Consider the following 27590-nt stretch of genomic DNA (forward strand, 5'->3'; position numbering starts at 1 on the left):
TGTCAGATAAGAACGGTAGGTGGTCAGCACTGTTTGAACGGTTCATAAGGCGCACGGCGCAAAACCGCTCACTCAGCACAGCGGCCCCGCCGATTCAACACCTGTCTTTTCACACTCATTCCCACGGACCGCGGCCAGCCGGGCCGGGTCCCAATGTGACCCGACTGGCCCGATCCGGGGGTATGACCTGCGCGCCAGTGGTCGTCATGTGTCCGTCGGTGCCGGTGCTGCTGGCGACTCTCCTGGTGGCCGCGCCGGCCGCCGGCTCCCCGCTCGGCTGTCGGGACCAGAGCGGAGCCGCCGTCGACTGGTACGTCCTCTACAAGCTGCCCGTCATCCACGACACCGGGGCGCCGTTCGTCGATGACGGCGTCGGATTCCTGCACTTCTCGTCGGCGTCGACGGATGAGAGGTGGACGCTGTCCGAGGTGTCCATCGACGACCCCCTGTCGGCGCCGGGCCGCACGCTGGCAGACGTCTACGATAACCCGCAGAGGGATACACTCATCTACGTTTTCTACAACGACGAGCATCCCGACAACTCCACCACCGGCGTCAAGGGTCACACCAAGGGCGTGGTGGCATTTGACGGCGACCAGGGTTTCTGGCTAATCCACAGTGTGCCCAAGTTTCCTCCGCCGCCCGGTGAGCAGTACAGTTACCCGGGGAACGGTCACACATACGGCCAAAGCTTCCTGTGCGTGACGCTCTCGTCCGACCAGCTGGAGACGGTGGCACAGCAGCTGCTCTTCAACGAGCCCTACCTGTACGCCACGCAGCTGGCGCCCGCTCTGGAGGCGCAGTACCCTCTGATGGCGCGGGTGATCGCCGGCGAGCGGCGCTCCGAGCCGCCCTGGTTCGGCGTGCAGACTCTCCCCTCGGGCGACGCCACGTTCACCAGCTACGCCAAGGCGCGTGACTTCGGCGACGACCTGTACAGCGGCCTGGTGGCTCCGACCCTCACCACCGGCCTGTTCACCGAGACCTGGCGGAACGGCGCCACCGAGACGCAGCTGCCGTCCAACTGCTCGGCCGTCGAGCCGGTGCTGAACGTCCAAAACATCACGGCCACGGCCGCCGGCGGGCAGCTGCCGTTCGAGTTCGGCACCACCAAAGACCACAGCAAGTGGGCCGTCTCCGACGACTCCGCCCGGCCGTGGGTGTGTGTCGGAGATGTGAACAGGATGTCGACACAGAGCGACAGGGGCGGCGGCACCGTGTGCCGCTGGGACGCAGTGCTCTGGAGGCTCTACTCGCAGCTGGTGGCCGCCGTGGAGCCGTGCTCGTCCACCGGCGGACACCGACACCCCGCCCGGTGGTGAGCCGCCGCGCGACGGGTGGACATCGGTTCTCGCTGACAGTGTATCAGTGTTTATCGGTACGCATTTATCATGTGGTCCGATACGCATTGCCGGGGTTTAAATTATTATTTTGTTTGGAAAATACACAAAGGCAAAATCAGAAATACTCGAGTTAAAGGTAGTGTGCCACCTTTGAAAGATTTCCCATTTTATTTTTCCTAAGATAAGAAGCTTCTGTTTTTACCTAATATCGCAAAAAAAATCAAAAATGGGCCTGGAATAGTGCCTTTTTCGCCTAAAAGTTTTTCGGTTTTTAGATATGTATAACAACTGTAGTGGGCTCACCTGCAAACAGGCGTCGGGCAAAAATCGCGAATGCGGCGCACTTGTGACAATAAGCAAAGGTCATTATAGTGTTACGACCATACGACGTACGGGAATGAGTTATCAGCTGTCTAATCGTAGACAACACAATGTCGAGCCTTAAACTGTAAGCCCGTATTGTATTGTTTCTTTTATTTGGCTGTCGAACATTATTTATGGTTTGAAATATGATTTTATGTAAAATAATTGATATGAAAAAGCCGTCTTATAAGTTATGACCCCATTTCACCACACGCAAGTGGCAGAAATGACAATGATCAGCTGACGCATTTTTCTTGGCCGAAGTCAGAGCGCGCGGCCCGACGCACCACGCGTATTTGGAAATTCCGACCTCGACGAGCATCAGAAGCCACCTAACAGGCGTGTTCGAAACCGCAGGAGATGATGATGAACGGGTTTATCGAAACTTGATTGGATGAGCATATCGGTAATAGCGATTTCAGTGTGTGCATTTATTGTTCATAGTGGTGTGAAATGTGGTTGGGGTACGACCGACAACCCGTCGGGGCGAATTTCGCACTGGGGTACTCAAAATTTGAAGAATTTAAGACGTTTCCATGAGTTTTGAAGGTATGGATAAGTTCTAAAAATCCGGTTCTCCTTATCTGGGCCATTAACTCCATACGGTCCAAGAAAGCTGGCACACTACCTTTAACGCTAGTCTGTATATGAACGTCTCCCCGTTCCCGTGATAATAAACTGAATCCCTGTCTTCCGGTTCCTGTTCCGGCGGTACAGATATGTCCGCCGTGCTGATTCCCGTCTCCCCGTTCCCCCCTGGCGGCACTCACCACATTCCCGTGTCCCTGTGTCGGACGGCGGCCGTCCGTCCCGTCGAGCGCTCCTCTCCCGACACGACGCTGGGCCGCAGCACGCGGCTGGCCCGCGACTGTTTGAGCTGGCTCGGGTCGCTGGCAACTGTCTGTGGACGGTACTTGCCCCGCGGCACCGATCCTGCGGGGTCACAGCGGGGGACACGGGACGGCAGATCAGCAGGACTGCAGGCTTAGACGGTCGACATCCTATATACATTAGTCGAACCACTTACAGCGAGACAATGAATAGGTTTATTTCGAATGGAAGTGGTGAGCACTCATTTCGAACAGAGTTTATATCAATCCTGTGGCACTGGCTGGGATGCCTATCGTCATCACAGGGACAACAAGGACACATTATTACCCCACGGGCTACTGTAAAGGAGTCTATCAATGAATGCTTGATGAGAATGACGATTGACGTCTATTTGAAACTCACTTATCAATATTTCCGTGACTATTTGTTCTTGTTGAAACAAATTGTATGACACAACACACTGTGGGAATGAAGCTGCTCTCAGCAGGTGACATTCCTCACATTGACGCAACTAGCACAGGTACCTAATGATAAACCACACGACTCCCGCTGAGAACGAGGATGGGACTGGGGTTTATCGTAACGGAAATTTACACAGATTTGTCCCTTTTCGTTCAGGAAAGCATTAAAGATTGTTAAAAATAAATTTGCAAGCAGCTTTTCCAAATAGACAATCTGCAATGATCAAATAAATACTGTGATCAGTTTTATAGGGCACGGAACGCTAATGCTTCAGCAACCCCCCCCCCCCCCACCGCTGCCGTGTGGGCGGACACCCACCTGTGTCGGCTGAGGTGGAGGACCCCTCCTCTGTCGCCCGTCGGCCGGCGCTGCCCAGCCGGTGCGCCGTCGACGGTTTCTTGCTGTAGGGTGTCACGCCGTGGCCGGGCACCAGATCCTCGCGCTGCACCATGTAGCGGAGCACCTGGGAGCGCGTGTCGGCCGGCTCGGCCCGCCACGTCTCGCCGCCGGTCTGCGTCTCCGACTCCCTCAGACCGGCCTTCTGCTGCGCCGCCGCCGGCGCCGCCTGCTGACTGGACTGGTGACGCCCCTCGCGGCCACCGCTGAAGTCGAGCCGGTCGTGGCTGGACCAGGAGCCGGAGCTGCGCACCGCACCCGGCCCGCTTAGCCACGCGTGAGCCGAGGAGGCGTGCTTTAGCGGCGAGCGGAGCGTGCACTTGGCTATGGGCAGAGCAGAGCGGCGGCGTGCCGCCAGGGCCCGCGGACTCGGCTGGTCGCGCCGCTGTGACTCGGAGGGCGATTTGCGAGCGATCGGCCGCGCCATCGCCTCCTGATCCTCGTCACCGAATCTCGTGACTCCAATATGACGCACTCCAGCTCCGGTCGTGATCCGCTCCCGGTCGTCTCCGTGGTCCAGTCCCACGGTCCGCGGCCGGCGCAGCTCGGGTCGGGCCGTGGCCGCCGCCGAGCCCCCTCCTCCGTCCGTCGGCCGGCGTCTAATCACCACTCGTATCGGCTCGTCGGCCGCCGACGAGTCGTCCGTGAGGTCGTCATAGAGCGAGGAGAACTCGTCCTCCGCTCCCGAGACCAGCAGGACGTCACCGTCGGGCCTGGTCCCTCCCACGCGCCGTCCGACCGTCCCGTCAGTACGCACCTTCTGGTCGTCAGTGAGGTTGTGTCGACGCGGCGTGTCCCACGGCACGTCCGGCCACTGGGTTTTACTGTCGGCCCGCTGGCGTGGCGAGCCCCAGGCGCGCTCAGAGCCGCTCGATACTGACACGGGTGTTGTCGTGTCGTGTCTGGCGGCGGGCGGCGCCGTGCTCCTTCCAGAGATGGCAGTAGCCGTGGTGCGGGTCCTCGCCTCCGGCACCACCGGGGAGGGCTCTTCTCTGACCCTGGGAGCTCTCATCTCCCCGGACAGCGGCAGGCGGCGTCTGGCGGCCAGCGCCGGTCCCAAGGGCCGCCTCACCGTCACGTCTGTCGTTGTGGAGGTGACACTGAGCGCCGGAGTCGGAGGGGTCGGCGCCGCGCCGGTGCGGGAGACCGTCTTGGCGGCCGGCGCGGTGGTGGGTCGTATCGGGTGTGCTATGCGGCGCAGGGTCGGCCGCCGGTCGGCGCCGCGCGCGTCGGAGGCTCCGGAGCGGAGCACGGACAGCCCGGAGCGCAGACTGGCCGCCGTGGAGCCGGCCGGGGTGCCGGCGGCGGGACGGAGGCTGGCCGGCGCCGGCGGCCGCAGGGGCGAGTTGGACTCGATACTGCTCGTCAGCGGCCGTTTGGACGGCGTGCGGGTCTCTACTGGACGGATACGGGCCTCCTGCGAGTCAGGAGAGATGGTGGCAAATGAAGGGATAGGCGTCACACGAGGACGAGCACAAGCCAGAATACAGTTCACCGACCATGCTGTATATGCATTTCATTTGTTTCGAAGTTCCGTCAATTACAATAAGCAAAAATTAGCAAAACTGCCAGGAACTGCGGTGAACATTGCAAGATCATCACATCACTAAAAAGATGAAAGCAGTAATCTGCTATCACTTTCAGGGTTATTCGTTATTTGAAACACATGGCTTATTGTCAAACGTCGGGTCCAAGGTCACCGTCTCCTACACACCTCGGGGAGCCGCGCGGCCAGCGAGATGTCGGGCTTGTTGGTGAGGATGTTGTACATTCCGGCAATGTCATCGTACATCTGCTTCAGCACGCGCTCCTCGATCAGCTGCGGCTTGATGGAGAGCAGCTCCGACATCCGGTGGACCGCCTGCGCACAGTCAGATATATTTGGCAGATGAGGATCCCGGCGAACAGTGGTGTGGATGCGAACACTATTCTAATAGGTACTCGGCCCACTTGAGTGGGACAGGGTGAACTTGGTCGAGTCTAACAGCAGGATTACAGCTGACAGTTCACAGCATCTGAACTACTGGTCGCTGGAACCCTTATCTTGATACCATTTAGCCAGTGATTTTATCATGTCGTATACAGCCCCGCGCCGAAGTTTACATATAGAGTATGCTCCTACGCAAAATCAGGTATCGTGTTGAGTATTGACACCTATGCATGTAAACACTCAACATTATATTTATGGATGAGGCGCAGAGAAATAGCCTAATGTTGAGTGGATTTCACAAAGGGCTTCAAATTTTAAAGCATAGCACTAACGCAGTCATCAACATAACAAAGAACATAAAGACCTCACTCTCCAAACGAGCGGACGGAAGGTCAAAGAAACGCTATATGGAGACCAGAAGGCGCCCATTCCACCCAGCCAACATCGACCCAACACATCAAAGATGCAGGCTCGGTGCCAATGCACGAGCCCACAGCCTCGTTCAGTGGCCGAGAGCTCGTACCGAGAAACGTCGTCACATATGCTCGTTAAGTCAGCCACATAACTAGCTGCACCTTTTGTCATCAGCCTAATGTTCATCATGGTAACAAGAATACGCAGCCGACAGCAGCGCAACGCGTTGCGTATTTGGCCGTTCGGCACCGTCTACGCATACGATGGGGCTTCGTCGTATCATTTATCAGCGTTTGTTACTGACACCATCAGTGCATCATAACTCAGCAGGCGACAATAGGTGGCCCAAATAATGCACTACGGTGTTCTGCTGGTCAAACAATGAGCTGTTCAAGCATAACGCCACATATGCGTGACTGATGTAACGCACACCGCACAGATGTGGTGCAATCTGGAAATACCTATAAAAATAATAATAATAAAAATAATAATAATTGCAAGTAATAATCGCTAATATTTTACCAGAGCTTACGACGAACTGACGTTTTGTGGACAAATACTTTGAATGCTGCACCGCTGAAGTGTGGAACTTTCAAATTATACTCGTATAATAGTTACCTATAACCGCAGGTTGTTTGAAAAGACAAACACTATTACCTATAACCGCAGGTTGTTTGAAAAGACAAACACTATTCGTTAGAATTGTGTTTTTCTATTGAAAAACAACCGGAGCGGTCCTTCTCCGGGCTATGTTTTGCATGTCTGGCCGCGAATCGAGACATCTTGATTGGGGCCTAAACTTGTGGCTCGATTTTCGTAAAAATTTCAGTGTATGGGCTCCCGCAGGCGATCTACCTGATGGCACCGTAACCGCAGGTTGTTTGAAAAGACAAACACTATTCGTTAGAATTGTGTTTTTCTATTGAAAAACAACCGGAGCGGTCCTTCTCCGGGCTATGTTTTGCATGTCTGGCCGCGAATCGAGACATCTTGATTGGGGCCTAAACTTGTGGCTCGATTTTCGTAAAAATTTCAGTGTATGGGCTCCCGCAGGCGATCTACCTGATGGCACCGGTCGCTACTCGCTTAAAACCTCGTGGCACGTGGCACGTGCGTTTCAATTTTCGCCCATGTTAACCCGCGCCCGGCTGGGGGTCCTGGATTTCCACGCCCTGCTGGGGGGGGGGGGGGTGTTTGAACACCCCCCCTTGTAACTCGGCTCCTGGGCCACGTAGCGATACGCGGAAGGCGGCGTTCGAAAGAGCGTCAAAAATAATGACGAAATCACTTCGGTCAATTTTTTGGTCAGGTCAAAGGTCAGGTCACCAGAGGTCATTGAAGGCAAAATTTCGCCGATTTCCAGGTCGAATGTCGAAAATTTCCAAGAAGCCAACGCATAACTCGGGAACCAATAGAGATACAGCGCCGCGGAAAAGCGCATTCGATAGCCCTATTAACGCCCTTTCTGAGTAATTCTCTCAGATTTGACCTAACGTCAACGGTTTTGCCTGCAGGGGGCAAAAACTGCAAAAATAGCCGATTTTTTCGGAAACAGTTTTTCTGCAATAACTTTTGACCCAAGCCTTGTACGAGCTTACTTTCACCGGCATCGTGTTCCTCTCGTCAAGACGCATCGAATGAACTATAATTTGACCTTGAAAGGTCAACTTGAAAATTTGACCTCAGGTCAAGGTCATGACCTGACCGGAAAGGGTCATGTTGCATATCAGTCGATCCGTATCGTCGAGCTGAACACATCTAAGGCGTTTTCATCGCTCTAGCACGCCTCTATCAAAAGTTATTTGCGAAAAACTGTTAGATACCATTCGTGACCTAAGATGACCTCAGGGCATAAACAAGGGTCACGGACACCATTTTCATGTTCAGTGTGCCTAAACCACTTGTAATTCGGTGTTTGGGAGTGTTTATAATGTCTTACGTCCAAAAGAGGCGCATTTCAATTTTCTCCCATTGACTTATAATGGGAAGGTCGCAAAATTGACCTGACCTTAGGTCATCGATATCAAAATTCTGAGATATACATTTTGTACATGCTATTGCTCTTAGCAATCGCTAAAAGTTTCAAAGCGATCGGTCACTCGGTGTAGCTATGACAGACATTGAAACTTTTTATGAGGTGAGGTCACTTCAAGTGACCTGGTGACCTGACCTTGAATGACCTTGGTCTGAAATTTTCACAGCATGTGTAGAATTGATGTATGATAAGGTGTACCAAAAACGGCGGCGCTCCGCGCCGCCGTTTTTGAGATATTCGCGAAAAACCACAAGGGGGGGTGTTCAAACACCCCCCCAGCAGGGCGCGGGTTAAGTCAATGGGGTTTTCGACACTTTTTGCGCCATCGGGAATGGCGGAAAAACGAGCCAAGAAAGGGGTGGTTTTCATCCCAGTATTTTATGGCAAACACGTTTGGGTACACGCTAGTGTGCGCCGTATACCCCTCAGAATTTCGTAACGTGCCTTTGCACGAGGTCAAAGTTGAACTTTTTTCGCTCCCCATGTTAAGTCAATGGACGTTTTTGCAGAGACATTTTCATTCGTTCATTGCACAAAATTATATGATACGATTTTGTTTAAACTTTCAGGACCTGTTGAGAAACGACCATAGAACATGTTGTTATGCTTCGTTTTGAAATATAATGGCCCGTTTTGGGGTAATCGGCACGTGCATTTTCCCATAGGGTTAACATGGGAAAAAATTAAAATGCGATTTGCGAAAAATTTCGTCAATTATATTTGCTGATATTTTTAGGGTCGAATCTCGGGCTGGCACCCCAACTGACGGTGGTAATTACTTAAAATATAATTGACAAAATTTCGGGTAATCGTCACAAACAGTTACCCCATGTTGAGCCTATGGCGAATTCGAAAAATTATTTTCAAATCGATTTTGCAAAAAAATTCCACGTTAGATTTTGAAAATGTTCCAATATGTTGTGCCCCGTGGTGTTGGCTACCACATGGTATGGGTCAGATATGGGGCGATTGAAAAGCACGTGCCACGTGCAAACGTGTTTGATGGGGTAACCTCCGGGAAAATCCGACATTGGCCTACTCGGGGTCCTATGGCGTGGAAACGACTTCAACTAGCGACACCAAATCAGTGCAGCCGGTGAGCAGATGAGTCCAGCTTGTCGCACTAGTGGTCACGTGTCGCACGTGCGATTGCACGTGCCGTGGCACGGGGTCAATTTTGGTGCTTAAATATACTAGCATTGTGAAATGCAAGGAGTGGGGGAAATAGCCGTCAGGCCGTCAGTTTTTATGATAGGGTCGATCTGAAAATGGGTTTAGGCACAAAATGAAGGGGGCTACAAAACTGCTATCTCGGATTTTTTGTAAAATGAAAAATTGAAAATTCTGGGGAAATCATATATTCGGAAGGTGAAATTTCCCTAAATTTTCCCGTTTTTCGAGTTTAGCCGTCCACTGTTCAGAGACGGTGACACCGGCCGGGGTCATCTTTTACATGCTGATGGCCACGTCGATGGGTCATCACGTGGCGTGAACGGTGAAGCTATCAGAGGTCCGGCACGTGCCACGTGGCTACGTGTTTGAGTCGTGTACCTCCCAGATTATCGTGTGTTTGCCGATTTGTGGCCTTATAGCACGAAAACAGCACAAGCCAGGAACACTGAAATGGTGCAATCAGTGAGGGGACAAGTCCTGCTTACACCACCAGTAGTCACGTGGCACACGTGCGAAGATGGGCACCTTCGTGGCGGAGATACGTCATAGCGAAATATTAAATATGCGTAACTTTGTCAAATATGGTCCGATTGGACTAGATTTTGGTGGATGGATGCATTATTAATTAACAAGGACAACTGCACCGCGTTTACCGCAATGCGCCACATTTGTCACAATGCGCCATTTTCGCCGCAAGTCGATAAGTGTCCATAACTTTGTCGGACATGGTCCGATTAGGATGCGATTTGGCGTTATGATGCATGCTCTAACGACAATAACAATGCACCACGTTTGCCGCAATGCACCACCTTTATCCAATGCGCCATTTATGCCGCAAAACGCAATATGTCCACAACTTTGCCAAATATGGTCCGATTAGGATATTATTTGGCGGAGGGATGCATGCTAAAACGAGAAGCAAAGAGGCGCCTCGTTTGCCGAGATGTGCTACGTTTGTCGCAACTCGCAAGGCGCCATTTTCGCAAGGCTGGTCTATAGCGCTTTGGCACACCGCTATAGACCGGCGAATAGGGTGCCGTGCACGTCAGTCCGTAGCACACCGACTCCGGTCCGCACGTGCAAGGCTCATCCTCTCGTTTGGCGGCGGGCGTTTTTGCTGCGTTTACAAAGGTGCTTGCTCAAACAACCTGCGGTCCCGCGATGCGGAGCCCAGCATCGCAGATGCTGGTATGCGGGGTGTGTGCCTTTCATGGTCTTTCTTGCTCAGGTTTTTCAATTGAGCCTTGTTACCAAATTAGAGCAAATATTTCACACGATATGAATCAAATGATTATCAATCGATAGCCAACCATCGTTAGTGTGCGATTTTTTTCGTTCGACTGCGTCCCTGAGCAATGTTTAAAACATAGTGGCTCTGACCGTGTCTCATACTCGTACATACCTACTGACATGTAATTTTGGAAATACGTACTCGATATGAATAGCACCATAAGTGTTAAAGGTTTAAAATTACACAGCCCGTAACTTATAACGGATACTGTACCAAAAAAAAACTGAAAAGTTGAAAAATATAAAAAAGCTTATCACGGTCCCATGGGCAGCTACCAGGGGTGTTGCACCACCACTGTCCGCCCCAGACTCAACCACAAACCTGCGGGTCCACGGACCGAGGCCCCGTCGGCGCCCGGTCCGCCCGGGGTGCTGTCACTCTCTGAGGCCCGTCCGCAGCCCCCGCCGGCCAGCCGCCGACTCTGACACGGGACTGCGGTGCCGAGTCTGGTGCGACCGGTCGACGGGTGCGTGGCGGCACCGAAGGCGCACCGGCACCCACCCCAGTCGATCGCTGCAGACGGGTTACACCGCGGCTCGGGTCGGGTAGGATTGTATAAATGTGCAATATATCAGAATAGGCACTCCCGAGCAAAAAGTGTAAGTAAATACTAAGAAGGCACATCACGCATTACGCTTTGTGCGCCCGCCGCGCAGGGAGAGACCGGTCTAGTTATAATCCCGCTCCTAGATGGCAGCAGCGTCGAGCGCCTGTGGTTATGCTGCACCGCCGAGCTCGACGGATTTTGACTCCGGCCGCTAGATGGCAGTGGTGGTGAATGGATGCAAGCGTCAATGAATATGTTTCTCTGACGGCACCGGAACGGATCGGAAAATTGAGTAATGTGAGCCGAGTCCACTTGCCTTTCACCAGCTTGTCTGAAATATTTTCCACATAAGAGATCTACCCTAACTTACCCCTCAAACCACTTGAACAACATGGGAAGCGGCATGGCCTTATAGCTGGTGGACCCTGTGCTAATACCCCGATGCCATCATCTTATCAATTTAAAATCGATATGTCATAAATCCAGATCCAAACGAAAGGACAAAGGCTGGAAAAGTAAATTGCAAAAAGAAAAAAGTTAAACGCCAATATTGTAAAGCGCTTTAATTATCCTCCTAACATACATGCGTAGCACTCATTTACCGCGAGCCGTCTCCAAGACCCCGAAAAGTCGCCGCACGACACCGCTGAAAGGCTTAGCCATTCGTTCAGCGATCTGGCCGCCCCAACGAGTCACAAAACTCGCGGCCAACGCTATCATTAACCCGCGCCCTGGTGGGGTCTGTTTATAACGCGACCTGGTGGGGGGGGGGGGGGCTATTTTTTGCCCCCCCCTCGTATCTCCGAAACTGCTAGACGGATCCGCAAAATTCAAACGGCGTTCGAAAGGCCTGTCAAATTTAACTTAGGAAACCAAATTTCATTGACCTCGGGGTCACCGATGACGTCACAGGTCAGGTCAAAGATGAAATGTTTCACCGTTCACGGGTCTTCTAGGGAATGCGCTATAACACCGAGGAAAACGCATTTTGTCGAGAATCAGTGGTAGGGCGTCAGTTGCCTAGTAGATATGTTGCTATTAGAGGTCACTGGCAATACCAGGTCAGGTCACAGGTCAGGTCACCAAGGGTCACAGGTCAGGTCACATGAGCCCAACTTTACTAAGGTTGTGTGATACATGTTTTATGGCCAATTTTTCATTTCCAACTCAATGGTGTTGGTTATAAGACTATCAGGTACGGCTTAGGTCACTTTCTGGTGAAGTTGAGGTCAAGGTCAGGTCAAGGTCAGGCCAAAAAAGGTCAAATTTTAAAGTTGATAGTTTTGCATAAAATGGGTATTGATTCGATGCAGCTCGTCACGGGGAGTCTAATGGTGGTCTTTGTTTTGCGCTACGGGGTCTAGAATTGCTAAAAATTGAGTTTGAAAATTTGACGTCATCAATTTTGAACAGTTTTTTCGCTATAACTTCGCCAAAAAAAAGAGGTATCAATCTCAAATTTGGTATGTGGATGGAAGGCGGTAAGGACTATCACATATATTCCGGTTTTTGCGAAATTCGAAAAACTTTTTGGATTTTTCGATTATTATATCCAAAAAATCTATTTTTTGATTTCTGGGGTCAAAATCCAAAAACTTCAAAAATCCGAGATAGCAGTTTTGTAGCCCTGTCTAATCTACAGCTTTTATGTTTTTATTATTTTTCTGTATTTGCAAAGCTATAGGCCTGACAGCTCTTCCCGCGAAACCCTTTTTTGGGTCGAAAACGGCAGAACATGTCGTCACTCTGACGTCATTTCCGGCCAACCTATCACAGCCTTTGGATTTTTTTTTTTGGTCACAATGTGTAAAATTGATGTCCGGGAGGGTACTGAAAGTTTGGTGACGATCGGCGCAGCGGTTCTGAGGATATTGCGAAAAGTCTGGAGGGGGGGGGGGGGCAAAAAATAGCCCCCCCACCAGGTCGCGGGTTAACGGCTTAGAGCATCCGTGGAAGTCGTTTTAGTTGCGACACGCCATCGCACCGCGGCTTCAAAGAAATGCCTTCCACTGTTCCCAGTTAGTGGTAGACAGGATAAAGTGTAAGAGCTCTTAGAGATCCAAATGACCTAAGAATTCAAACAAAGACTAACTATGATCCATTTCATGGGTGGAGAACCTGCCCCGGCCACCCCGGCCGTGGCCGGGGTAACTTTCAGCCGACCCCGGCGCGGCCGGGGTAACTTTTTCCACTTTTGATCCATTTCGTACAATCTATAATCATCATTGATTTCGCTTCTAAATGAGGAACATAGTTGTTGTTCATACTAACAATTTTTATATTATTGAGTTGGATGGGCATTGGGCGTCGGGCTAGCAGTAAATGTTAACCCTCGCCCGTAAACGGCGATCTGCCACCTTCGCCCATGCAGGGGGGGGGGGGGGTTGGTGCGACCCCCCCTTGGCGTTTGAAAACGGAGCGTCGTAGAGCTTAGCGGAAAAGACCAACGGATTGCTCTCGCCGAGATCTCGCGATTGGTGGTATATTTTTTGGTCCTAGGTCAACATTTGACCTACTTTTGACCGGTCAAAGGTCAAATTTTCGGAAAAATAGACTTTTTTTCAACTTTCGGCGGCGATTGCGGCAAAACGGTTGGAGATATCGACTTGAAACCTTCACTATCGTGTTCCTTGATCAATTCTCTATCGTTTGGTATGTATTTCGTTTCCCTAGCTCTAAAAATGGCGCGTTGGGAGCGCCGGAAGTCGGCAAGGTCACAGTCGGCGGCAGAAATTCGAAAAATCAAAATTTAAATTTTTGAAATATGATTGTATTTTTGGATTTGGGAGGTCCATTTGCTCCCTATATAAGCTAATATTGCTGCATATTCCCATTGAGGTGACAAGAATTAGCAGAATAGTGGTTCGGGCGCTTTTCAAAAATAGTACCGGACGCTGTTCCTCTTGTGACGTCATAGCTCCGTGACCTGACCTGACCCGGTCAAGTTTCTTATACCATATGATAGCCAATACTTGCCCCAACACGCATGGGAAGTTTCATCACGATCCATCAACCGATGTCCGTACCATCGGCAGGAAACCTCGGGCGTTGGCACTCAGTTTGTGAAAATCCGGCCGGAGGCTGTTCCCTTTGTGACGTCATAACTCCGTGACCTGACATGACCCAGTCCATTTTTTTATCAAAAGATGCGCAAGGTTTGCCCCATAAGGTACCCAAAATTTGGCGGCGCTGCGCGCCGCCGTTTTTGCACTATTTCCGAAAAGCCTCAGGGGGGGGGGGGGGGTTGCACCAACCCCCCCCCCTACATGGGCGAGGGTTAAACCATTTCCAACCACCACCATCTTCGTTAGTAACGAAGATGGTGGTGGTTGGAAATGGTTTAACATTTACTGCTAGCCCGACGCCCAATGCCCATCCAACTCAATAATATAAAACAAGCACCGCTTCGCGAAGTTAACTCCTCTCCAATAATAGGTACGCGTGGACCCTGGCAGACATAAAGAAGGAAAAACTTGGTGTACAGGATGGTACTAGGTATAGTTTAGGTCTGCGTGCGCGTGATGGTGCGTGTTGGGTCGGGACTGGGGTGCTATAAGTCCGTCACGCATGGTGCTGTCGGGACTCGTCAGGTCTGAAGTTGTTTGTCCCAGGACAGCACAAACACAGCGGTAGGACAGAACTGTGATTGGGTTGTAATTGCCTCAGCGGAAACACAAAGGGGTCGTTTATTACGTTCGATGTTCAAGTTTACAACTAATATATCGGTTTATGGCCGTGTGACAGCTAATATGCATCCCCTGAGTGCAGCTTTTTCTAAGTTGTAACGAGAAGAGAGGTGTCCAGTCGAGCTGTCAAACCAAAACAGAAATAGTTAAAATCGTGGTTAAAATAATCTTACTTGCTGTAGGTGTGACAAGAAGAAGAAAAGATAGAGACACCATATAAATCTGAAAGTAAGTTCCATCGATAATTTGCATAAGCAATTCTGTCAAGCTGAACTGTTTGTCCTCGAAATAAATTTACGCAAGAATTTGTAAATATTTTTTGATGAACGAAATGATTTTACCTATCAGCTTTCACGATGCGTTATACCACCGAGTTTCTGCACGACTCGTATTCCCAACACGCCATCTTTGAGTGGTGGGCCGCCGGCCGTCCCGCCGGTGCCCTGAGCCGCCCCCTTTCCCTCCCTCCCTCCACCCCCGCAGGCTGAGTGTCTCTCCGTGTGGCGCCGCCAGTCTCGGCGACTAAGGCGCGTGACGGCCAACGGGGTCACTGCGTCACGCCACCGTCTCAGTGACGCGCGTCACGACCCGACACATCACGATACGGACAGCAGCGGCAGTACTATCCCAGCCGCGACCTGGGACAGATTCTGGCCGCCCGCATTAACCCGCGCCCCGCTGCCGGGGGGGGGGGGTGTTTGAACACCCCCAACACCCCCCCTTGTGGTTTTTCGCGAATATCCCAAAAACGGCGGCGCACACCTTATCATACATCAATTCTACACATGTTGTGAAAATATCAGACCAAGGTCATTCAAGGTCAGGTCACCAGGTCACTTGAAGTGACCTCACCTCATAAAACGTTTCAATATCTGTCATAGCTACACCGAATGACCGATCGCTTTGAAACTTCCAGCGATTGCTAAGAGCAATAGCATGTACAAAATGTATATCTCAGAATTTTGATATCGATGACCTAAGGTCAGGTCAATTTTGCGACCTCCCCATTATAAGTCAATGGGAGAAAATTGAAATGCGCCTCTTTTGGACGAAAGACATTATAAACACTCCAAAACGCTGAACTACAAGTGGCTTAGACACACTGAACATGAAAATGGTGTCCGTGACCCCTGTTTATGCCCTGAGGTCATCTTAGGTCACCAATGGTATCTAACAGTTTTTCGCAAATAACTTTTGATATAGGCATGCTAGAGCGATGAAAACGCCTTAGATGTGTTCAGCTCGACGATACGGATAGACTGATATGCAACATGACCCTTTCCGGTCAGGTCATGACCTTTACCTGAGGTCAAATTTTCAAGTTGACCTTTCAAGGTCAAGTTATAGTTCATTCGATGCGTCTTGACGAGAGGAACACGATGCCGGTAAAAGTAAGCTCGTATAAGGCTTGGGTCAAAAGTTATTGCAGAAAAACTGTTTACGAAAAAATCGGCTGTTTTTGCAGTTTTTGCCCCCTGCAGGCAAAACCGTTGACGTTAGGTCAAATCTGAGAGGATTACTCAGAAAGGGCGTTAATAGGGCTATCGAATGCTCTTTTCCGCGGCGCTGTAGCTCTATTGGTTTCCGAGTTATGCGTTGGCTTCTTGGAAATCTTCGACATTCGACCTGGAAATCGGCGAAATTTGCCTTCAATGACCTCTGGTGACCTGACCTTTGACCTGACCAAAAAATTGACCGAAGTAATTTCGTCATTATTTTTTACGCTCTTTCGAACGCCGCCTTCCGCGTATCGCTACGTGGTCCAGGAGCCGAGTTAGAAGGGGGGGGGGTGTTCAAACACCCTCCCCCCCCCCAGCAGGGCGTGGAAATCCAGGACCGGCCCAGCCGGGCGCGGGTTAAAGGGTGGGTTTAGGCGCGCAGCCAAAATAGGGGACCCTAGGGTTGGCTGCTCAGAACGAGTTTCTACAGAATTAATAACGAGCTTGACTACGGTGGCACACAAAGGTTATGTATAGTAATTAAGGATTGAAACCAATTAAGATGTTATATGAAGACTACATGATAATGATATGCTTCGATAACAGTTATGATGATAATAGTTATGTTATCCGGTTAAGGTTTAACCCTATTAGTGGCAGGGGGGGGGTTGTTTTTATCCACCCCTCAGGTTTTTCGGGAATATCTCAGAAACCGCTGAAGCTACGATGCTGAAATTTTCTGACTTTTCCTAAAACTAAATTGGGCACATTCCCTGAAAATTTCAAGTTCATAACTTTACCAGGGGCGGCTCCAGAGCACTGGGAATTGGGGGGTCCTATTCGTAAAGCGAGTCATTTGGGCGAAGATCACGATGCTGCACCAGTTTTACGAACAGTGAATGAAAGGTATCATGTGATAACATATGCAAAGTTATTGTGCATCCTCTTTTGACACGTTTTTGCTATAGTAGGCGGATCCAGGCGTCCAAAAAGGGGGGTTATTTTTTACCTCCCAACATAGGTGCCCTGACACCGCCTATGCATGACCAATACAATTTTAGTCGTTCTCTCATAAGAAAATTGTAACATAACAAGACCATTGCCACCCTTTTTAGAAACAGTACCAACAAAAACCTTATTTACTATACTTTTTGTGTACCCCCAATCTCAATGATCTGTATCCGCCTATGATTTTTGAAAATGCATATTTTTAGGATCCATGTGAATTCCTGGTTCATTCTCTATCGATCGGCAAAAGTTGCGTTAAGATTGGTTCAGAAACCTGGCCGTGATAAACAGTCTAAAATGTATCTGCAATTTGCCCGTTTTTACCCCCCTCTACCCCCCTATTGACATTTTTTAATTTTTTTTTTAGAAATGTAGATCTCGTTGAGCCAAATCGAATGCCGTTTGAATTTTGAAAATCGGCCGGTTAGATCTCGAGATATCAAGGGGGGGTCGTAAACAGCCCCCCCCCCCTGCCACTAATATGGGGTAGCCAGGAGCCTGCCACTAATAGGGTTAACGTGACACGCAGCCATCCCTCCGCAGCGGTACTCACGGCTGCGTGCTGCCGGCTGCTGACGCGCGGGTGCTGGTACCCCGCCAGCGGCGACAGGCCCTTGTGCGTCAGCCATGGGTGGACGGCCACATGTCTGAGCGTCAGGCGCCGGGCCGGCTGCGGCTCCAGCACCTTGGACAGCAGGCGGCGACACTCTGCCACGCGGGGGAGACGCGTCAGCATTCGGAGGTAGAGAATCGACATCGGGGAGAGTTTTTAACTAGGTTATCTGGCGTCACAAAGCATCACACTGTCTTACAATGGCCTGATCAAACTTTGCTTGGATGTATTGAAATCTATTTAAGCGGGACCATGATGCACTGTCATCTGGACAGAGCAGTATTTGATAATAAACGAAGGGTTCATTCGTCCAGGTCCCAGGACCCAGCGCGTGAGCGGAATATAAGTGCCGCCTGGTGGCGAGGTACCGAAGCTGTGCTTCAGGCATCCGCCGGGTTTCAATTTAGCGTCTCTGCAGTCGCTGCTATTTTATGCAAGATGTGCGTACGGCCGTACAGAGCTTTATAACATGAAATAAATCAGCATGTGGATTCGTTTATAATCAGACAACCATACCACTCATAACTAGATAAGCATGGACGCATCGAGGTATATGAGCTGCATTCTTGCCCCTATGACTCGTGTATTTGCCTTGCCAAACATCATATCCCACCGGGTCGACTTGTTCTAAGTCTGTCTGTGGGCTCGTCACCCACCCGATCCGAGGTGTTTCATGTCGGAGCGGTGTGTGCCGCCCAGTCCCTGGTTGATGTGCGCGATCAGCCGGTCCCGGCGCTCCTGGTGGGTCAGGCCCTCCTGTTTGGAGGAGAGGAACGGCAGCCGACCCACCACCAGCACGTAAAACACCACGCCCCTGAAACACGTGTCGGAACACCGGGCGGTTATAGACCACAGTGGCTACTCCTAACTGACCGTCACCGGCAGCGTTTGCGGCCTAGATAAATATAAAAATAGCTGGTGTCAAATATGGAATAACATTGCTTATTATAACCCTCAGCAAACACGTGTTAGCTCTGTTCACGACACTTGGGTGAGACTGTGGGGGAGCATTCATTCTGGCCAGGGTTCATAATGTCCAGGGTACGCTATGCCCAGTGTCAAAATGGCCAGTGCCTTGAATGGGCCAGAGTTCATAATGTCCAGGGATTGCATGGTCCAAATGTGGCCAACTGGCTGCAGATAGGGTATATTCAAAGAGGCCAGGGTTCATAATGTCCAGGGCACGATGTGTCCAGTATTCAAAATGGCCAGGGTTCATAATGTCCAGGGCACGATGTGTCCAGTATTCGAAATGGCCAGGGTTCATAATGTCCAGGGCACGATGTGTCCAGTGTTCAAAATGGCCAGTGCCTTGAATGGGCCAGAGTTCATAATGTCCAGGGATTACATAGTCACTGAAAGTGACGTCATTATGTAAAAAACACGGAATCAGCTCAATGCAAAGCAGTGCAGTGCCGAAGGCAATGCCTTAGGAGAGATTACAGGCAATAGTAAATCAAATATTTTTAGGTTAAGTGGTTATGTATCTGGCTTCAGGCCGAAGGCCTGAAGCCTGATGCATAACCACTTAACCTAAAAATATTTGATTTACTATTGCTTGCAATCTATTCATGCGAGAAACTATTTCCTTATCCCTGGTAGGCAAACATCATTACCTTAGGTTAGGTTAGGTTAGGTTAGGTTAGGTTAGGTTAGGTTAGGTTAGGTTAGGTTAGGTTAGGTTAGGTTAGGTTAGGTTAGGTTAGGTTAGGTTAGGTTAGGTTAGGTTAGGTTAGATTAAGTTAGGTTTGGTTGGGTTGGGTTGACTATGTAATTCCTGGACACTATGAACTCTGGCCCATTCAAGGCACTGGCCATTTTGAACACTGGACACATCGTGCCCTGGACATTATGAACCCTGGCCATTTCGAACACTGGACACATCGTGCCCTGGACATTATGAGCCCTGGCCATTTTGAACACTGGACACATCGTGCCCTGGACATTATGAACCCTGGCCTCTTTGAATTTACCCTATCTGCAGCCAGTTGGCCACTTTTGGACCATGTAATCCCTGGACAATGTGAACACTGGCCAATTCAAGGCACTGGCCAATTCGAGCACTGGACACATTGTGCCCTGGACATTATGAACCCTGGCCTAAATAATACGCACCCAGACTGTGTGAGAATCCGGCAACAGCAAACGGTCCCACATAAACAGACTTGGCCAACATGGATAACATAAACAATGACTGGCTCCTGGGTAATCACTTATCAGTCCCGTGTAATTAAAACAATTAAATATTTAATTTAACGCGCTGATGGATGGTATGCTGCAAACATGCAACAAAACCCACATCAAAGGAAATACTATGTGAATATTACGAATTCATAAAAATACAATTGAACATAAATCCTGCACCAAAAAATATCCTACGAAATATGAACTAGCCAAACCAGTGCGATTATTAAGGTCAAGTCCCAGCTAGGCTCCTCCGTTGACATCCGACTGACCCGAGTGACACTTCCCCACCGCGCTGCCAGTTCCCCAACTGATCCGTCAAGTCTTTCTCACCCATCCTATTCCTCCCAGGCCCACCATGTCCCCCCACGTCTTTGCCACGCTTCCCAGGTTCACCTGGCTCACGTCCAACGCGGTCCTCCCAAACCCTGTCATGTCCTTTCCCATACTGACAGCATCCACCCTCCTCGTCGCCCCTACACCATTCCCACGTCCCTCTCACGTCCCTTCCACGTCACGTACATGCTCCAGACGTCGATCTCTGGCCCGTATGTCCTTCCGACTACGAACAGCTCGGGAGCGGCGTATTCGGGGGAGCCGCAGTGGCTCTTGAGCGGGTTCTCCGGCGACCAGCAGTTACTCAGGCCAAAGTCTGGGGAGGAACAGGAGAACAGGTAGGTACTAGCCAGCGTCAACGGTGGATTAGATTGAGAGAAAGACTGTGTTAGGAGACTTGTATGTAGAAGTTGAGCATTGGAAAGATTATGCAAATGGGTAATAAATAAATACGATATAATGTATGTGCGTTGCTTGCAATGTGCATACCAATTGTGCATTTTGTAATAATATTCCATAGTTCGGTGAATTTTAAATAAAATGTAGTAATGACATTGAGCCTAAGACTAACATTATAGCAGTGCAATTAGATTAGCGATTATTTAGTGAAAAATGTCACGTCGGTGCTGGCAAAAAAGTACAGAACACCAGCCACGCGTCCCATTAAATGGCGGTAAAATATGTGGCAGAATAATTTGCTTTTAATTGCAACGGTAATTTATGCCATGATAATAAGGCACGGCATGCAATTTTGGCATATTATGTAGAAAACAAATAAACATGAATGCTTAAACAAGCCTAAGGACATACATAGAAGAATAATAGCAAATAATTATCCAAAAATAGCAATAAAGTTAGCGCTGTGAGTACACGATAACTTAAACATATGATATGGGCTCCTGCAACTTATGCATGCCATTAATTGTGCTCGTGAAAAGGGTAAGTCCAAGTCAATTATGGTGATACTGTTACTGTAATTAAGCAAGTAAACACTCGTAAGCATTATATTATAGGCATTAACGTACTGACCAACTCTGCCATCCCAGTCTCAATATTGGCTGCGCAGTGCACCTTTCAGTTTCCGATCTCATGTAGTACGTTTCAGTTGGGACTGCGAGCTACCCTGGGGAAAACTGACACGCTGATCAGAAATACAGGCGCACGCTAAACGGGCGTCCATGTTCCGCATGGCCCTCCTAGCTGTCGACTCTGAAACTTTACAAAATCACCGCGGGAACGTGCGGCCTCATGAACCGCCTCTTGCTCTGCCCAGCTCATCCATCTGCAAACTTGCGACAACGTTTATGGGAATCTCTTCCGGGAATTTATACTTTAATTACGAGGATGTAAAAGTGCATTACATGGCGTGGGTCTGAGCGTTACTCGTCCGATTCACGATCAGAGTCCGTATCACACAGTTTCGCCAATTAATGATGATAACGGAGATTGCCTCTGAAAAATGAAGCAATTCCACATAGGTGGGGACGGCACCCGGTGGTGCTGCCGACCTTCCCCACGCTAACTCAGCCGGCAGCGGTAACTGAACTCGGTGGATAACTCAGCTCGTGGTAACGCGGCCGCAGAATAATCCACCGACAATGGTGCTGCACGCCCCAGAATGGGCTCGTTTGGACCGCAGTCGGGTGTCGGTCGCCATGTAATATGCTGCTATCTGCATTAACGTCTTTTAACGAGTTTAACGAGCTGGGACCCCGGGTAAAATATAACGGCCGGCCAGCGATTACGCATTATGCTAAACGCGTGACAATTACCGAGGCAGAAATTTGTTGTTAAGAATGACGCCGCAAATGGATGAAAGCCAGGCAAAACGACGCCGTTTGAGTGCTTTAGAGCGCGCGTTTGGCGGTTGTGACTGCTCCATTGTGGTCGCCGAGTGGCCGAGGGCGCAGAGTCTCATAACCACGCCGCAGTGTCGGCCTGAGGAGCTGGGATTGCTGTTCTAATAATGGTGGTCTGTTGTTACATTTGTTGAACCCATTTGCCACCGGGTTCAAAAAAGGGTATATTAGCAGCATACGAACTACTTGCCATAAGCAATGGTAACAAAATGTTAAATGAAACTAAAAATACTTGACCGCTTTTGCGTGTAAAATGAAGGGGGATGGAATGCAGAAAAGTCTAGCTGCTTCAGGAAGGAAACACATTTTATAGTAAGCAGCATAAGAGTCTTGAGCAATTTACCGAGGCTATGCGGAAGAAAATTGTGGATTATATGATCATACCCCTTTTATCTCTCAAAAGTTAAAGGGACCCTCCCACCTTCAAAAAAGTTTATGAATTGGCATGAAAGTGATGTCGCTCGGTTCACAAAGAGCGAAAACGAATATCTACCAAATTTCACCGGAAAATATTCACCGGTTTTCAAGATATTAGACTTTTACTTTTGTTTACTTTTTTGGGATCTCCGCTGTTTCTAGCGACTTTATTTTAGAAGTGCGGCGTTTGCGGCAGATGTTGCGCGCAAATAGCATATACCACCGCGTGCTACAAGACGTTTTAGTCAAACATTTAAAAATCGTTAGATATTTGCGCTGACGTCACACATTCAGAGGGGAATTCCTAAGCATTAGCCCCTCTGAATCAAAATGCTGCAATTTTGAAATTCAATATTTCCGATTTAAGGCATTTCTCGATGTTGTGAGTGCCGAAACCGGTAATTGTGAGCCAGGGACCCCATTTTGGCTATCTCAACTCAAATCTAATGTTAAGGTGGGAGGGTCCCTTTAAGAAGACTGTGTCATTTGCTGACCTGATGTGTTAACTATGTGAATCATTTACCTTAATTAGAGGCATTCATATACGTGAATAGTCAGAACATCCAAACAAACGGCAATTAGAGGCTCCAAAACAAAATGTTTACGGACCAACGGCGCTCTCACGCTAGTACTTACCAACAATTTTTAGAACATCTTTGGTAGAGTTCAGCATAATGTTTTCCATCTTCAAATCTCTGAAAAGAAAGATATAGATAATTCCATGCTTTGCTATCGACTATCGCTTGTCTCTTTGTGAATTCGTTTAGCGTACCATAAGTAGCATAGCCTTAAACGTTAATTTATGTTCGAAAAAGTGAAGAGGTGCTTCAGCTTTTTTTCGGAAAACCTACTACGCTGATGCTGATGCTTATTTGCCTGTCAGCATTATTACCAAAGCGTTTGGCCAACCTCGAAGGAAATACAGAAAGAATGAGAGAAAGAGGGAGAGAGAGGAAGAGAGAGAGAGAGGAAGCGAGAGAGAGAGAAAGAGGGAGAGAGAAAAAAGGGGAGGAAGAGGAGGAGGAGCATGAGAAGACAAAACAAATTACTTATACTTTCACTATGAAAAACGGCTTGCGCTGCCCAGAATTATTCAAGGGGTCGTCGGTAAGTAAGCCATCCGACAGCGTCAAAGGATCTCAGCCACTCGCATTGTAGACATGGCCCAATCCTATGAACAGTGAGAACATCGAATGTTAAAAAAGTAGCGGCCTGTCAGTTTTAAGCGCCAAAAGAAAATTAGACTCGTAAAACGCGAAGCTGCACTGTTTCTGAACCAACTCAATAAGTCGAGCATACATGGAACATGTGCAACATAGCGCGTCAGACCGCGACTTTAAGTGACTGTAAAACAAATTAGCTGCCTATCGCTAACATCATGTCTTATGTCCATTACATGAGTTCTACAGCAGTTGACTAAGATGTGATGTGTGTTTTGGCGAGAATCATTTACCACGTTTCCGTTCCGGGGCAATGGCGCCCGCCCCACCCGTGCCTTCCGACCCTTTGTCCAAAGCAACAGCTCACGACTTCAATATCAGTTCGTAATTACCTTGCCAGCCTTCCGAGAAAATTGCGTGTGAATTTGCCACAACGCAGCCGCGTGCGAGCCACTTTCACCCAAAACGGGAACACCGTGTCCCTCGTCTTAATTTCAGCTTGATAAAAATGACATCGTTGCTGATTTCATCGAGCGCAATGTGACATAAATGTGTGTAAAAGAGCGCAAATTCAATTAATTCATGTGGCATTAATTTCATGCCCCGCTCACTTCATATTCATTACATTGCAGTAATAACGTTCAGGCATTGTTTGCACAGACACAATTAAGCATCAGAAAATGAAGAACACACACCGTGAGAAAGTTTCTTAGATGGAATGCCGTTCCTGAAAAAATGCGGGCCCAATCAAAGTTGTCTCTTCCATTAGTTTCCCTCCACAAAGTGGCTTTAGTAGAACAGCGGCGGTTAAGTATTTGCGTTTTTCTCTTTTTGCAATTAGGTATTTGTTATTCTATGCAGCTAAAATGGAAAATGGAAACGAGATTTCACGCAAATGCAAACAGTGCTAGCTTAAGAGATCATTATTACAGAGGAGGGATTAGGGAAGCTTGCGGGTTTCTCTCCTCGCCGTTAGATCCCTCCTCTCTTTTTATCTAGTTTCTCCACTCTTGCCTCTTCATCTCTGCCTCCCTCCCTCTTTATTGCCCCTTCTTCATCTTCATCTCTGCCTCCCTCCCTCTTTATTGCCCCTTCTTCTTACTTCTCCTCTCCCATTCCTTCTCCACCCGGCTCCCTTATTCCTTTTTGTATTCATAACTCCTTCGACCTCAATCGATAGCTTGCAGTGAGAAAATGCCTACCTATACAGGGTGATTTTTTTTACTTGTTAAAAAGTAATGAGGTCTAATGGCATTAAAATATAAATATATATTGCAAAATTATATACCAGGATGACAAGCATTCTGGGACATTTTGATTTCATGCAGACAAGATGTGAAGGAACGTCCGTCGTGTATTTTACTTGTGCTTGAAGTTGCCCCCTCTCTCACCGACACGAATCAGCCCGCTTGAGCACGTGTTGAACAGCACCGTGGACTCCTAGACCCTTTAGGCGGACTGAAAAGGCTCCTATCACCCAGTTTTAGCTCTGCCAGATATTTCCAATGTTTTCTTGTTATATCTGCCATAGCTGGGTCCAAAAACTAGAAGTATATGAAGGGCAGGTCGAGGATTTCGATACTGGCGGCCCTGGTGGTGTCTGATTCGCTGTTTTTCTTTCTCCCTGAAGACTGATTCTTCAGAGGCTGCACATACGCCAGATGGACCGTTTGAAGGTTATTTATGACTGCAAGCTTGTTCGTGCATTATTGAACGTCTTTCTGGGATATCTCCTCGATGATCGCATGATTCGAACTGCCTCAATGCTTCAAAATCATCGTTTGTGTCGTTCCTTACTGAACGGCGGTGGACCATGCGTGCCCGATTGGTGGGACATTTTCAGGCACCATTGGGGCCGAGGCCTTCGGTTAAAAGGGACAAATCAGGACACCATACAAAATGTCCCAGATTTATCTATCACGTGCATTACTTTTTTGCACGCGATTTTTCGATTTAGGGACCACCATTGACATTTACTTTTTAACAGTTAAAAAAAATCACCCTGTAGTTCACCCCTTCACTATGTAAATGGCGGGGGATATCTCATCAGGTTTTGAATTAGCTGCGATAGCAGAGGGTTAAGTGTCAATTCTTATGAATTGGTAGAAGTCTGTGATCCATACCTATTTTCACCAGCTTTTTTTACGTTTTATCGTCAGACCTATCCAGCCGACCAAAGGGCACGTCTACCATGAGTATCATCACTAGCACCATCGATATCGATGCTGTCCTCCACAGGCCCATAAGACCGAACAGGTGAGTATCTTCCCTCAGTTGTTCACATCTCCTGCCGCCCAGTTCCTCATGAGTCTCCCATCGTGTCACCTCTCCGGCGACCCTCCACTGCGCGCGGGTCCGACCCGCACCCCGTGCTGCCGACCTCCTTGGTGACCGGCAGGTGGCTCAGTGCGGCGCCTCTGACCGGAGCACGGGGCCACGCCTGCGCACTGCTCCTCTATCGACCTGCCGTGACCTGCCGCAACGACCCTCCACTGAGCCCAGACCGTCCCTCCCCCGCCCCACCCCGCGCCAGCCTCCGACGGGGAGGAAAAAACGACGAGAAATCCTAGATCACAGACATTGGACGGAGCTATTCTCTGGTCGAGGGGAGGTAGTGTGTGCGTGGTGGTGGGGGCGGGAGAGTCCACTGTGGGTCGCCGGGGGAGGCAGCACGGGGGGCGGAAGATGAACTCGTCCAGCGCCGGACGCTCGACACGTACTGCGCCGCCGGGGGCGATGGATGACCTTGACACCGCAGCGTTTGCGAAGGTGGGGAGATGGCAACTATCGGTGCGTGCCTCTCCTCTCGGCCGGCGCGGAGGATGCGGGGGCGTCTGTTCTGCCGGTAAATAAGGCCACCCACCGAGAGCGCGACCCACATCGCCGCTGGCAAGGCCGTCCGAGCGGCCGCCAAGGACGTTCGGGTGCGATCCAAGGTCTGCCGGCGCACGTCAAGGTCGCGCGGTTCGGCCGCCGGCCATCGATCGGTCACCCCGGTCGCCGTTTGCGTGACCTCAGGTGCGCACCAGTGACGTCAGCAAATGACGTCAGCAGAGGCTGAGGCAGCGCCGACCAGAATACCGGCCATTGACGCGGCCAGAGCAGTCAGATGTCGATCGCGACGATCGCGACTCGCGAGCTTGAATGGAAGCCCAGATTGGATGTTTGCAGAGGCCGCTGACCTGAGCGACCGGAATTGTACCGTTATTGTATTGATCTGAGTCTACATTCACGATACGTGCAAACTTTTACCAAATGGACATATAATTATTTATTATAGCGTAAAACAAAACATTGAAACGAACTCGATGTAGTCTTCAGATCAATTCTTGTCGCGTGAAGAACAGCTCTGGTGGTATACTAATGGCCATAAAATAAATTGTTCGGCCAGAATGTAGGTAAATACTCGTATTATTTCATCTGTCTCATGTTGTTCAAATGACGGTATTCAATAGACAAAAAAAAAACATTTTTTCCGATAGTTATGTTATCCCCGAATAGCTGTACGCCAAGTGTTCTGTGTAGATCAACTGGCGCACGCAGACGGCCCAAGTTGATTTAAAGGTAGTGTGCCACCTTTGAAAGATTTCCCATTTTATTTTTCCTAGGATAAGAAGCTTCTGTTTTTACCTAATATCGCAAAAAAAAAAATCAAAAATGGGCCTGGAATAGTGCCTTTTTCGCCTAAAAGTTTATCGGTTTTTAGATATGTATAACAACTGTAGTGGGCTCACCTGCAAACAGGCGTCGGGCAACAATCGCGAATGCGGCGCACTTGTGACAATAAGCAAAGGTCATTATAGTGTTACGACCATACGACGTACGGGAATGAGTTATCAGCTGTCTAATCGTAGACAACACAATGTCGAGCCTTAAACTGTAAGCCCGTATTGGTATTGTTTCTTTTATTTGGCTGTCGAACATTATTTATGGTTTGAAATATGATTTTATGTAAAATAATTGATATGAAAAAGCCGTCTTATAAGTTATGACCCCATTTCACCACACGTAAGTGGCAGAAATGACAATGATCAGCTGACGCATTTTTCTTGGCCGAAGTCAGAGCGCGCGGCCCGACGCACCACGCGTATTTGGAAATTCCG

At 49.3% G+C, this 27590-nt stretch overlaps 2 protein-coding genes across 3 annotated transcripts in view; one reads left to right on the plus strand and one right to left on the minus strand.

Moving 5' to 3' along the window:
* LOC122391724 (serine/threonine-protein kinase MARK2-like) overlaps positions 1-27590 on the minus strand; it is a 112414-nt gene that overhangs the window by 2939 nt on the left and 81885 nt on the right. For both annotated transcript variants that reach the window (XM_043385926.1, XM_043385927.1), the window contains exons 4-10: positions 22964-23022; positions 20238-20367; positions 18188-18345; positions 17472-17626; positions 5110-5256; positions 3318-4812; positions 2477-2639 (exon numbers count right to left, since the gene is read on the minus strand). In XM_043385926.1, coding sequence (XP_043241861.1) covers positions 2477-2639; positions 3318-4812; positions 5110-5256; positions 17472-17626; positions 18188-18345; positions 20238-20367; positions 22964-23022 — 2307 coding nt within the window. The remainder of the gene's footprint in view (positions 1-2476; positions 2640-3317; positions 4813-5109; positions 5257-17471; positions 17627-18187; positions 18346-20237; positions 20368-22963; positions 23023-27590) is intronic.
* LOC122391731 (plancitoxin-1-like) lies at positions 161-1465 on the plus strand. The gene has a single exon (XM_043385947.1). The coding sequence runs from the start codon at positions 183-185 to the stop codon at positions 1320-1322; it is 1140 nt and encodes a 379-aa protein (XP_043241882.1). The 5' UTR covers positions 161-182; the 3' UTR covers positions 1323-1465.

Source organism: Amphibalanus amphitrite, unplaced genomic scaffold, assembly GCF_019059575.1.
Source record: "Amphibalanus amphitrite isolate SeventyFive unplaced genomic scaffold, NRLGWU_Aamphi_draft 000451F_arrow, whole genome shotgun sequence".
NCBI classification, from domain to species: Eukaryota; Metazoa; Arthropoda; class Thecostraca; order Balanomorpha; family Balanidae; genus Amphibalanus; species Amphibalanus amphitrite.

What these genes read in the sequence shown, in the direction of transcription:
- LOC122391731 (XM_043385947.1), top strand. Translation starts at nt 183, where the DNA reads ATGACCTGCGCGCCAGTGGTCGTCATGTGTCCGTCGGTGCCGGTGCTG.